This window comes from Hemiscyllium ocellatum, chromosome 13 (assembly GCF_020745735.1).
Source record: "Hemiscyllium ocellatum isolate sHemOce1 chromosome 13, sHemOce1.pat.X.cur, whole genome shotgun sequence".
NCBI classification, from domain to species: Eukaryota; Metazoa; Chordata; class Chondrichthyes; order Orectolobiformes; family Hemiscylliidae; genus Hemiscyllium; species Hemiscyllium ocellatum.
In genome coordinates this window covers 87,127,472-87,141,243 of record NC_083413.1, presented here as the reverse complement: position 1 = coordinate 87,141,243, position 13,772 = coordinate 87,127,472, and the positions used below count along the sequence as shown (strand labels likewise).

The 13,772-nt window shown below is 42.1% G+C and overlaps 1 protein-coding gene across 3 annotated transcripts in view; it reads right to left on the bottom strand.

Moving 5' to 3' along the window:
• Positions 1-13,772, bottom strand: part of LOC132821984 (ephrin type-B receptor 1-like) — a 494,253-nt gene that overhangs the window by 193,839 nt on the left and 286,642 nt on the right. For all 3 annotated transcript variants that reach the window (XR_009645375.1, XR_009645376.1, XM_060835030.1), the window contains exon 4: positions 2,634-2,789. Coding sequence is in view for 1 of the 3 variants with exons in the window: in XM_060835030.1 (XP_060691013.1) it covers positions 2,634-2,789 (156 nt within the window). In the remaining 2 variants the exon portion in view is untranslated. The remainder of the gene's footprint in view (positions 1-2,633; positions 2,790-13,772) is intronic.

The window sequence follows — 13,772 nt, the reverse complement described above, 5'->3', positions numbered from 1 at the left end:
TTAACCAAAACCTCAATTTTTATAGTCATCCAGCATTCGCTATAACTATCAGCCATGTCCTTAACCCTAACAGGAGTATACTGTCTCTGGACTTTCATTATCTCACTTCTGAAGGCTTCCCATTTTCCAGCCCATCCTTTTACCTGCCACATTCACCCCCACTCAACTTTTGAAAGTTCGTGCCTAATACCATCAAAATTAGTCTGCCTCCAACTTAGAACTTTAACTTTGAGATCCAGTCTACCCTTTTCCATCACTATTTTAAAACTAATAGAATTATGGTCACTGGCCCCAAAGTGCTCCCCCACTGATACCGCAGTCACCTGTCCTGCTTTGTTTCCTAAGAGTAGGTCAAGTTTTGCATCTTCTCTGGTAGGTATTTCTACACATTGAATCAGATAATTTTCTTGTACACACTTAACAAATTCCTCTCCATCCAAACTCTTAACGCTATGGCAGTCTAAGTCTATGGTTGGAAAGTTAAAATCCCCTACCGTAACCACCCTATTATTCTTACTATTTTGACTGAGATCTCCTTACAAATTTGTTTTTCAATTTCCTGCTGATTAATGGGTGGGGTCTATAGTATAATCCCAATAAGGTGATCATCCCTTTCTTATTTCTCAGTTCTACCCAAATAACTTCTCTGGATGTACTCCCAGGAAAATCCTCCCTGAGAACAGCTATAATATTATCCCAAATCAAAAACTCCACTCCCACTCCTCTCTTGCCCTCCTCTTTCTATCTTTCCTTTAGCATCTATACCCTGGAATGTTAAGCTCAGAGTCCTGTCCATCCCTAAGGCACGTTTCTGTAATTGCTATGATATCCCAGTCCCATGTTCCCAACCATCCCCTGAGTTCATCTGCCTTTTGCATTGAAATAAATGTAGTTTAATTTCTCAGTCCTACCTCATTCTCTGACTTGTTCCTGAATGCCCTGACTGTTTGACTTACTCCTTTTCCAAGTGCATCCCAACTCACTAGTTAAAATCCTGCTTAGCAGCTCTAGCAAATGTCACGACCAGTATATTAGTCCCCTTCCAATTCAAGTGCAATCTGTCCTTCTTATACAGGTCACTTCTACCCCAGAAGAGATTTCAATTAACCAAAAATGTGAATCCTTCTCCCCTGCACCAGCTCCTCAGCCAGGCATTCATCTGCTCTATCCTCCTATTCCTACTCTCATTCACTTGTGACACCGGTAGTAATCCAGATATTACTATTTTCAAGGACTTAGAACAATACTGCACAGGAACAGGCCCTTCAGCCCTTCAAGCTTGTGCCAAAACATTTTGCCCTTCAGTACTAAAACTGTCTTCACCTGAAGGATCTGTATCCCTCTATCCCCTTCCTATTCATGCATTTATCCAGGTGCTTCTCGAATGCTGTTATTGTTTCTGTTTCTATCACCCCCTCTGCCAACATGTTCCAGGTGCTCACCACTCTTTGTGTGAAAAACTTGTCTTGCACATTTCTTGTCCATCTTCCCCTCTGAACCTGTGTTGCCTATTAATTAACCACTCTACCCTGGGGAAAAGCCTCATACTTTCCACTCTATCCATATTATTCACAATCTTATAAACTATCAGATCACCCCTCAACCTCCTGCATTCCAGTGAAAACAAACCCAGTCTATACAACCTTTCTTCATAACTAAATTTCCTTATACCAGGTAACATCCTGGTAAATCTTTTCTGTACCCTCTCCAAAGCATCCACATCCTTCTGATAGTGTGGTGACCAGAACCATACGCAATATTCTAAGTGTGGCCTAACTAAAGTTCTATGAAGCTGCAGCGTAACTTGCCCATCCTTTTGCTCAACGCCCCTTCCAATGAAGGCTAGCATGCCAAAAGTCTTTTTTAACTACCTTATCTACCTACGCTGCCACGTTCAGTGACCTGTGGATCTATACCTGTATATCAATATTTTGAAGGGTTCTGCTATTCACTTTATAATTTCCACCTGTACTTTTGAATTTCTACTTTTTAAATTACTGCCTAACTTGCTGTACTTTCTCCTCAGAATCTCATCCTTTTCTCTTCCTATGTCATCAGTTCTAATGTGGATAAGTACCTCTTGATGGTCCCTCTCCCCTTTGAGAATATTCTGCACCCTCACCGAGATATCCTTGATCCTGGCACCAGAGAGGCAACACACTATTCTGATGTCTTCCTGTCCACCTGGGAAATGATTGCCTGTGCCTCTGACTACACAGTCCCCTATCACAGCTTGAAACCTGGCAGACCCTTTGATGCACACTTTATTCTTGTGCGTTTAACTGTTTGTACTTGACAACAGAATGGATATCACAAATCCCATCCTGTCAATGTAAGTGTAACAGGCTCATTTTCTCCAAATGCTCTCTAGCAAAGATGATGCGAGATAGCTCCAACTAACTCACACCCCCACAATCCCCGTCTTCTACATCTCTTTCACTCAGGGACTTTGAAAATGGAGAAATTCAACACATCAATTGTTACTTTAATAAGAAACAATGAATCTGTTCCACTGCCTTTACCAGTCATAATAAGCCTAACCATTCATTATGCGGGAGTTTGCCTTAAAGCTCAAAAAGTAGTCAACTTAGCAGTGTCGCATTCTTTAAACCCATCGCCAAATCTCTACTCACTTGTGCACGGCATCTTGGGCGAGTCAAAGTCTGCTCTGTGGTATCCATTGCGACAGGAACACACACTGGACGCCTCGCTTAAGGACCTGCTATTGGCAGGGCAGGGGATGCACTGCTCGCTCCCTTGAGTGGCCTTAAATGTTCCCGAATGACAAGCTGGAAAAAGAAAGAGATGGGTTGTCATTTAATTGGAGCAGTTCTAAAGAAACCAGTCATTTTCTGATTGTTCATCGAGTCATTTCTCTGCATTAGATATCCAGACAGTGGGTGGCACAGAATTCCAGTCTCTTATGTATTTGGAATAATGTTTCAAAAAATTGCAGAGAGATACAGATAACGTGTCATTGAATAGCCATAATTTCATGATTATGATTTCATAATTCCATTGTTATGATCACAGATGAATCCCCAGTTAATACCCACTACTTAAATACAATGAAACCCCCATTTAATAGACAAGTGATCTCTTCAGCCCTGGTGTCTTTGGGCAGGGAGCACGTGGTATCCATCAATACTCTCCGTGTCTTTAGCAAGAGGTGGGCTCTATGGGAGATTCACTATTTTATTTCCACCTCCAGTTTAATTTTGATTTAGCCCCTTCCCGCTATCCCTGGCCCTCCCTCACTTTTGATGGATGCATTTTGAGCTCCTTCTCCACCTATTGTGTACTCCTTGCCCCCACGCTACCTTCTGAATAAAGAAAACAACATTTGCCAAGCTACCGTCAGTTCTGAGCAAAGGTCACTGGATCTGAAATGTTAACTCTGATTTCTCTTCACAGATGCTGCCAAGACCTGCTGAACTTTTCCAGCAATTTCTGTTTTTTGTTAGAAAGATACTCAGAGTCACACACACACACACACACACACACACACACTTGTAATTGTAATGTGCCCATTTGTAATTGTTGTATATGTCTAAATGTCATAAAGTGAAAAAAAAATAAATGTATGGATATCAAGTTGATTGATCAGAATGTCTACCCTTAAATATAGTAGATTAGTACAGTCTTCAAATTAATGGTGCCTTTCCTGCTGTCTCTGTACTGACAAAGTTAGTGATCAGTCTGGATTGGGCTCACAGATGAAACAGTCCAACTTGTACTGAATCAGGTAGACAGTTCAAACTCTAGTCCCTCCTCAGTCATTTTTCATTCACACCATCAACGTAATAGATTTAAACGGCAGTCTGAATTAATAAACAGCGGTTTCTCATCCTGTCGTGTTATGAATATGTCAGATCTGTCAGCTCCTGTTGCGACCCTGCCAGTGTTACAGCACTCATAAAAATAACCCTTCAAGATGCATATTATTTGTCTCACATTCTGCTGAGTTCTTTGAATGCCTGTGCAGGATTCCTCCCTTTGAAAGTCTGCCCGCTCCTCGAGCTGACACCTGCTTTTGGAAACATGGGCTGCTGGAATTGTAGATCAAGTCTCTCGGGACCTGAAAGGACAGAATAGGCTAAAGCAGCAGGTGCCACGGCTTCAGTTGCTGTCACAGAGCCCAAGCATAAACAGGAAGAAAGTTCCTGGCACTCTCCAGTCAGTGAAATTTCACCCGAGATCATTTACTTGTCTTTTAACAAATTACCGTTTTCAAAATATAATCCTGCCAAGTCTTCACTCCACTCGATTGCAAGCAGATGGCAAAAAGTAGTCAACTAGAAGGAAAGTTATTGTCCTGTCATTGGTTCGGGATGTCATGGTACATGGAGCTTTTCTCATTTATTCCCCTGGGTTGTAATTCGTGTTAAAATTGAATTCTTCTAACTAGATGCTGTCATTAGTCCAGAAAGGCGTATTGGCTGAGTAGCATTATGTCTGAATTTTAGTGTCAGTCTGATTTAGGTCCTATATAGGTCATACATTGCAGTGACTAGCTGATCAAATCAATCAGCATTGTAACTTTGTTTGTTTGTAATGGGTATAGATTTTACTCTATACTATTCTTTCTGCACTCGATACAAGCCCATGCTTCTCAAACCGAAGCGAAGTCCCTGCTCTGAGATGTGATTCTGCAATTGAACAGCAGTTGCGAAACAATCATGAGTGTGAGAATAGCAACTAATTTAAGTTGAGCTAATGACATAGTTTATTTGCATTTCATAGTAGCAAGGTATATTCCGACACATGCTTTATCTGAAACCAACAGCAATATACATAGCCTTTTTAAATGACCTGAGAGCTTAGAGAGTTTATAATTATTTTCTCCTTAACAATGGTTCAGCCAGAGTCAAATTTGCCAACTAATCAACAGTCTCTTCTCCATGTAGTAGAGACTGTTGGGTTTGTTCAAGGTTTGACATTCTTGCATCTGTCTTAATGAGTGCAAAGTGAAAACTGAAAACTGCAGATGCTGTAAATCACACAAAAACAGAAATTGCTAGAAAAGCTCAGCTGGAAGTTCTGAGGAAGGGTCACTCAATCTGAAATGTTAACTCTTGATTTCTCTCCACAGATGCTGCCAGATCTGCCAGGCGTTTCCAGCAATTTCTGTTTTTGTGAGTGCAAAATGAAAATGTTTTGGCAACATGGTTCTGCCAGAGACTCGGGTGCTTTCTGGCACCAGTTAGTGGATATTTCTGCTTGGTGTACCAGGGTAGGTTGGTAAACTATGATCAACTGCTTTGCCATCAGGAAGTCTCTGAGCAATAAGCAATAGATATCAGGAACAAAGAACAAAGAAAATTACAGCATAGGAACAGACCCTTGGGCCCTCCAAGTCTGCGCCAATCCAGCTCCTCTATCTAAACCTGTTGCCTATTTTCTAAGGATTCATATCCCTCTGCTACCTACCCGTTCATGTATCTATCTAGATACATCTTAACTGATGCTATTGTACCCGCTTGAAACGTCGATTTTCCTGCTCCTCAGATGCTGCCTGACCTGCTGTGCTTTTCCAGTACCAGTCTGATCTAAACAAAAGCTATTGTACCCACCCCTACCATCTCCAGTGGCAAAATATTCCAGGCACCCACCATCCTCTGCGTAAGGAACCTTCCACGCATATCTCCCCTAAACCTTTACCATCTCGCCTTGAAACCCATGACTACAGTAATTGAGTCTCTGTGGAAAAGCTTCTTACTGTTCACCCTGTCTATACCTCTCATAATTTTGTAGGTCTCAATCAGGATTCCCCAACACTAACTTTCTAATGAAAATAATCCTAATCTACTCAACCTCTCCTCATAGCTAATGCCCTCCATACCAGGCAACATCCTGGTGAACTTCCTCTGTACCCTCTCCAAAGCATCCAAATCCTTTTGGTAATGCAGCGACTAAAACTGTACACAGTATTCCAAATGTGGCCAAACCAAAGTCCAATACAACGGTAACATGACCTGCCAACTCTTGTACTCAATACACCATCTGATGAAGGAAACCATGCCATTTCCCTTTTTGACCACTTCATCGACCTGCATTGCCACCTTCAGACTACAATGGACCTTAACACCCAGATCCCTCTGTACATTAATTTTCCCAAGGGCTTTTCCATTTACCGCTCTTGAATTGGATCTTCAAAAATGCATCAGCTCGCGTTTGCCCGGATTGAACTCTATCTGCCATTTCTCTGCCCAAATCTCCAAACTATCTATATTCTGCTGCATTCTCTGACAGTCCTCTTCATTATCTGCTACTCCACCAATCGTAGTGTCATCTGCAATCTTGCCAATCAGGCCACCTATACCTTCCTCCAGATCATTTATGCATATCGCAAACAACAGTGGTCCCTGGATGGATCCCTGTGGAACACCAATGGTCACAGGTCTCCATTTTGAGAAACTCCCTTCCACTACTATTCTCTGTCTTCTGCTGCCCAACCAATTCTCTATCCGTCTAGCTAGTACACCCTGCACCCCATGCAACTTCACTTTCTCCATCAGCCTACATTGAGACATCTTATCATATGGCTGACTAAAGTCCATGTATATGACAAGTACAGCCCTTCCCTCAATCGGCTTTGTCACTTCCTCAAAGAATTCTATTATGTTGGTAAGACATAATCTTCCCTGCACAAAATGATGGTGCTTATCACTGATAAGCCCATTTTCTTCCAAATGTAAATAGATCATATCCCTTAGTATCTTCTCCAGCAGCTTCCCGACCATTGACATCAGGCTCATCAATCTATAATACCTGCTACCCTTTTTAAACAAGGGAACAACATTAGCAACTCTCCAGTCCTCCGGGATGTCACCCGCGTTCAAGCATACTGCAAAGATATCTGTTAAGGCCCCAGTTATTTCTTCTCTAGCTTCCCTCAGTAGCCTGAGGTAGATCCCAACCAGACCTGGGGATTTGTCCATCTTGATGCCTGTCAGAATACTCAACACTTCCTCCCTCCTTATGCTGACTTGACCAAGATTAAGCAAATATCTATCCCTAACCTCAACATCCATTACGTCCCTCTCCACAGTGAATACCAATGCAAAGTACTTGTTAAGAATCTCACCCATTTTCTCTGACTCCACACATATCTTTCCTCCTTTACTCTTGAGTGGGCCAACCCTTTCTCTAGTTACCTTCTTGCTCCTTATATACGAATAAAAAGCGTTGGGATTTTCCTTAGCCTTGCTTCCTAAAGATATGTTATGACCCCTTTTAGTCCTCTGAATTCTTCACTTCAGATTGATCTTACTTTACCGATATCCTTCCAAAGCTTTGTCTGTTTTCAGTCGCCTAGACTTCCCTCTTGGCTAATCTCACAATTTCACGTGCCTTCCATGGTTCCCTAATCTTGCCATTCCTATCCCTCATTTTCACAGGAACATGTGTGGCCTGAACTCTAATCAACCTCTTTTTAAAAACCTCCCACATATCAAATGTTGATTTCCCCTCAAACAGCTGCTCCCAATCCACATTCCCCAGCTCCTGCTGAACTTTGGTATAGTTTGCCTTCCCCCAATTTAGCACTCTTCCTTTAGGACCATTCTTGCCTTTATCCATGAGTATTCTAAAACTTATGGAATTATGATCACTATTTCCAAAGTAATCAACCCTACTGAAACTTCAACCATCTGGCTGGACTCATCACCCAACACCAGGTCCAGTATGGGCCCTTCCTGAGTTGGACTATTTATATACTGCTCTAGAAAACCCTCCTGGATGCTCCTTATAAATTCCGCTCTACCTAGACCTCTTACACTAAGTGAATCTCAGCCAATGTTGGGAAAATTAAAATCTCCCATTGCCGCCACCCTGTTATTCCTACATCTCTCCATAATCTGTTTACATATTTGTACCTCTATCTCACATTCACTGCTGGAGACCTGTAGTACAGCCCCAACGTTGTTACTACACCCTTCCTATTTCTGAGCTCTGCCCATATTGCCTCACTGCTCAAGTCCTCCATTGTGCCCTCCTTCAGCACAGCTATAATATTCTCTCTGACCAGTAATGCAACTCCTCCATGTCTTTGACCTCCCTCTCTAACCCACCTGAAGCACTGATATCCTGGGATATTTAGTTGCTAATCATGCCCTTCCCTCAGCCCAGTCTCACTAATAGCCATAACATCATACTCCCAGTAGCTAATCCAACCCCTAAATTCATCTGCCTTACCTACTACACTTCTCACATTCAAAAAAATGCACCTCAAACCACCTGTCCCTTTGTATTCATCATCTACTCCCTGCCCACTTTTCCTCATCGACACACTGATTTCATTTTCTAGCTCCTTGCAGGCTTTAGTTCCTACCTCCTTCCTTTCCATTAACCTCTCATTTCATTCCCATCCCCCTGCCACATCTGTTTAAACCCTCCCCTACAGCGTTAGCAAAAGCACCCCATTGGACATTGGTTCCAGTCCTGCCCAGGTGTAGACCGACTGATTTGTAATAGTCCCACCTCCCCCAGAACCTGTTGCAATATCCCAAAAATCTGAACCTCTCCCTCCTGCACCATCCCTCAAGCCACGCATTCATCCTGCTTATTCCTTCATTCCTACTCTGACCATGATGTGGCACTGGCAGCAATCCTGAGATTACCACCTCTGAGGTCTTACTTTTTAATTTGGCTCCTAATTCCCTAAATTCTGCTTGTAGCACCTCTTCCTGCGTTTTTTACCAACATCATTGGTGCCTGTGTGCATCATGACAACTGACTGTTCACCGTCCTCCTTCAAAATGTTCTGCAGCCAACCTGAGACACCCCTGACGCATCTTCAAATGTACAAGTCCTGCTAAGATTTGCTTTCCCAAAATGCAGCACCTCACATTTATCTGAATTAAACTCCATCTGCCACTTCTCAGCCCATTGGCCCATCTGGTCCAGATCCTGTTGTAATCTGAGATAACCCTCTTCACTATCCACTACACCTCCAATTTTGGTGTCATCTGCAAACTTACTAACTGTACCTCTTATGCTCGTATGCAAATCATTTATGTAAATGACAAAAAGTAGAGGACCCAGCACTGATCTGCAAGGATAACATACATAAAACAGGAGGAGGCAGGTTGGGGGTGGGGGTTTGGTTGTGTGCTCTCAATAATGCTGCAGATCAGGGGTGTAATGTTCCTCAATCCCTACAACAATAGTATCTGTGAAGTGGTGCTGTGAAAATGTCCAACCACTGCAATTCCCCTCATAGCCAGCCAGCCTTTGGCAACTTACTGGAAATGTTGAACCACAGATGATTTTCCCAAATTGCAAGGAGCAAAATGAAAGCCATGTGTCAGGGTAAGGGAATCCCATTCAACTAAACCAGGCCTTTGGCCTTTCTCCTTCCCAGTCCAGCACCATAAGCAACCTCACGATTAGCAAGGTGATTCTGACACTGAAATAGCATTCACAGGTCACGGCAAACTGAAATTCATTGAAGCAGTTCCAAGCAATACCATAAGGTTGATTCTTGGAATGTAGGGGTTGTCACATGGGGAATAGCTGAGCAGGTTAGCCCTGTACTCATTGAAGTTGGGAAGAATGAAATGTGATCCTTCTGATCAAATCTCATTTAATTGAGGCAATGAAGAGGGCATGAGCTGATTATTTCAATGAAAACAATGCACAGTGTTATCAGGAAAGGACAGGAGGATGACATTAAATCATGATGCTCATTTCACGAGTCAATGCAGACCACGATGGACAGAGCAGCCTCATTCAGCACCCTGCCAATTCTGTGAAACGTATACAACATTGAGGGACTTAACAGGTGACAAGCTGAGGATGAAGCACCTCATGACGGAATCTAGAACTGAGGCGCTTAGTTTCAGAATAACTGATTATCCATTTAAGATGGAGATGAGGATGAATTTTCACTCGCCAACAGTTATTAGTATTTTTAACTCCCTTCTTGAAAGAGCTGTAGAGGTTGATTCATTGCATCTCTCCGAGGCTAAGATAGATAGACTGTTTTTGTTTGAGTACAAAGTGAAGGGGAACAGGCAGAAAAGTGAAGTTAGGGCCAAGATTAGATCGGCCATGATCTTATTGAATGGCAGAACAGGCTTGAGGAGCTGAATGGCCTTCACCAGCTCTTCTTTTTCACACCCTAATGGAATAAAATGGGTCATTTCTGTACTTCGACCAAAGAAACTACTGCAAAACCTGGCAGAATGCTGATGAAATGCCTAACTGTTTACTTAACATCCATCAGAGAAGGGATAGAGTCTCCCCATTTGGACCTGGACTGACGGGTGACTCCAAATGGACTTCACGCAATGGGTTTTTAAAATTGGGGAGGAAATCAATACTGCCTTGCCAACATCAGACACATTCAAACAAATAGATGAAGGAAAATACATCATCAAAGCTAGTCATTGCACTGAATGCTTTCTTACAATCGTTTTCAGCAAACATGCTTTCTTTCAGATTCCAAAAATGAGCTTGCGGTACAGAAACATCCAGCCAAGATTTCATTCTAACCAATGTGGTTTATTGTAACAAGCACAAATTCATGTGGGATGAGAGATGGTGGGCTGCATGTAGCAAGATAGTAATTCAATCAAATGATTCACTCTGAGCCCTGAACCACAAAAGAGATTTGGAAAAGGCAGAAGGAAGCCAGGTTTGAATTGTTGTCTTAAACACAGAGAGAGAGAGAGAGAGAGAGACTTCCTGATTACTAACTTGCTTTTTGAAAACAATTCAAGCAGCAACATTTCCTTTCCTTCTCTCAGCAACTGTGTAAGTGTGGATGGACAAGCAAGCTTGATGCTCCCCCTAGCCAAACTCCTTCATATAATGAAGGGCACCCACCTTGGCCGACATACCGAGAGACTGTCACTACTCAGGGACAAAGACCACATACACAATCTGTACCTATTCTTTTAACAAAATATTACACAGGTTAGACAGCCCCTAGTGGTACACAAGAATAAAACATCCAAAGTTTAATGGTGAGTTATCAAAAAAAAAGACATGACATTACTAAGCCAGGATTGAAGCAGTGACCTAAAGGCATCAGTTTTGTAACCTTCTACAGCCCTTTGCTCTGCAAGTTGAGCTATTTAAGGATGGGCATAAAAAGAATTGCCATGAAATTCTTCACATGCTCTTGAACAGGCAGATGAGGCCTCTTTTTAACCCCTTGCACAAAAGAAAAGCACTTCCTCAGGGCTGCACTGAAGTTTCAGCATCAATTTTATGCCCTCAAACCTTGGAGTAGGAATTGAACCAGAAATATTGTGGCTCAGAGGTAACAGCACTTACCAACTTTCATTGTGCTAAGATTTCTTCGAGGATGGAGGCTGTGTTGTCCTCATTCTCCCTTCCTCCCCCCAGTGCTGTTACCTCTGAGCCATTGTTTCATAGTAATAGAAGCAGGAGTAGGCCATTGGCTCATCGAGCCTGCTCTGCCATTCATTAAGATCATGGCTGATCTATCCATAGTCTCAGCTCCTCCTACCTGAATTATTGCCATAACCCTTAATCTGCCTGCCATGCAAAAACCCATCCAACTGTGTCTTGAATATATTTAATGAAGCTGCCTTTATCTTCCTTAGGCAGAGAATTGTATACTCTCTGGGAAAAGTAGTTGCTCCTCATCTCTGTCCTAAATCTACACCCCCTAGGGAAAGAACAGTTAGAATCACATTAAGTCCGGTGTGAGTGAGGAGTTGAGAAGTGGAAGATATGGATCACAGAGTAAATAAAGAGCTAGTAACTGGGGGAAATCTCCTTACACATGGAGCTGAAGTACACTGGTGTATTATTGTTGTAGTGTTCAGGATTAAAGGTGAAACGGTAGTAACATTTAACAATGGGGTAGATGGAATGTTGAAATAAAGGGAAAGGGATATAGGGCAAGGTACAGAATGTGGAGTCCACCAACATGGAATTGATGGACCACATTCTTTTCTTATTTGTTGAAACAGGTTACCAATCTGAGGGTGTGATTGAAAGATACCATTCTTTCAGATCTCCTTCACAATCCATTTTAAGATTAGGATTATCAACTCTGCTTGGACCATATCCTGGAGAAAACATGACATGACTGCTTGCCATCGATTGTCTTATCCATTTTGTTGCATTGTTGATCATTAACGATGGATCAATACCCATAATTCTTTGAGACCTAGAAACAGGTCTAGCTAAAGGACAAAGAACATCACTTACATAATTATACACGCAAGCAAACTTATTGAGTTAAATCAGAATTTCTAGTTCATTCAATATACACATATTTGTAAGATAGGAAACTGCATATTAGTGAGGTGTGTTGTGATGTTAATTGGGCTCTAATCACCTTAAATTGGCAACTTGCCATTACCTTGTGAGAAACTCACGTCAACGCCCAGAACCTGGTAAAAAGATGCAGCAAGTCGAGATGGGTCTCATCTGATTCTGCCACAAACCTCTCCACACATCATTCAGGTCTCTAAGGTCCACCCATTGTCTGAGAACAGGTCTGAGAACTGGACACACCTCTGAACAAATCATTTGTAAATGGAGTCAGCGTCAAACAAGAGAGCCAGTCGAGAGATCTGATAGAAACAACACCCGAGAGTTTGAAATAAAGACGGGCGTAATGCCAAATCATTTCAGTAGACTCACACTGCCTATAATACAGTTGCACAAAGTGATAAAAGCTGGTGCTGGTAATTGCAAGATTAAGAAAACACTGATATTTTTGAATTGGCTGATGTCCAGTGTTGATAAGTGTGTCAGTCTATTCCCAAACAGCAGTTGTTATAACCCACTGAAGGATTACAGCCAGATCTCGGCTCTTTGAAATACTTGTGTATTCTGCACCTCCCTCACAAAGATTTTGTTCATTTCGATATCCTCCAGAACTATTAGATTTTTTAAAAAATAGACTGGCTGCTGTAAATTTGACGGGATTACATACGATATTCAATCACATTATATCCTTCTAAGGTCTTTCATATGAAAATAAGCAAGCAATCTGATCAAAACAAACTGCCTCATTTAACACTGTGGCATCTCATTAAATCAATTCATTTTAAAAAGTCATATCACTTTTGTTCTTATACACATCCTGAATTATTAAAGGGACATTACCTTCAAGAAAGATTTGAACAATAGGATCTTGAGCAAGCTTATTCAGAGCAATTTTTAAGATGATAGTTTGTAAGAACAGGCAGCCTGTATCATCAACACTGTCACAGTAATGTGTTTGTGGTGTAAACTAGATAACACGTATTTGCAAACAGAAGGTGACAAAATATTGCCAAATTGCAATTCTTTTTATTCATTCAGTGGGTGAGAGCATCTCTGACTAAGGCCACCATTTATTTCCCTTCTCTGTACTCACATCCCACGAAGACTCGTGCTCTATCACTCTCACAATAGCCTGCAACATCTTTCTGCTCTCACTGTCTCCTACATCAAGCCCCCAACACCACTAACCCTGCATGCCCTCGGCACTGCCCACGCACTCACTCGAGGCACCTCCATACTCACTGTGCTACTCACTTTTGTCTCCAGTAATACCTGCCATGTCTCTCATTCCACGAGAAAAGGAGCTCGAAATGAGACAGAAAGAGTCAAGAAAGGGAAAGTGCTGCATAACATTCTGCTCCTCATGCCTTATGTCAATCTTGCTTCTGATTGCCCTGAATCAATATGTCAAAGGCTACCTTAGACTTACTGTACCAGTTTCCTGGATTTGTGCCTCCATTACGTGGCATGGTAAGACAGTAGTACAGTAAGCCTCGTGTCTCTGGCTGATCAGCAAG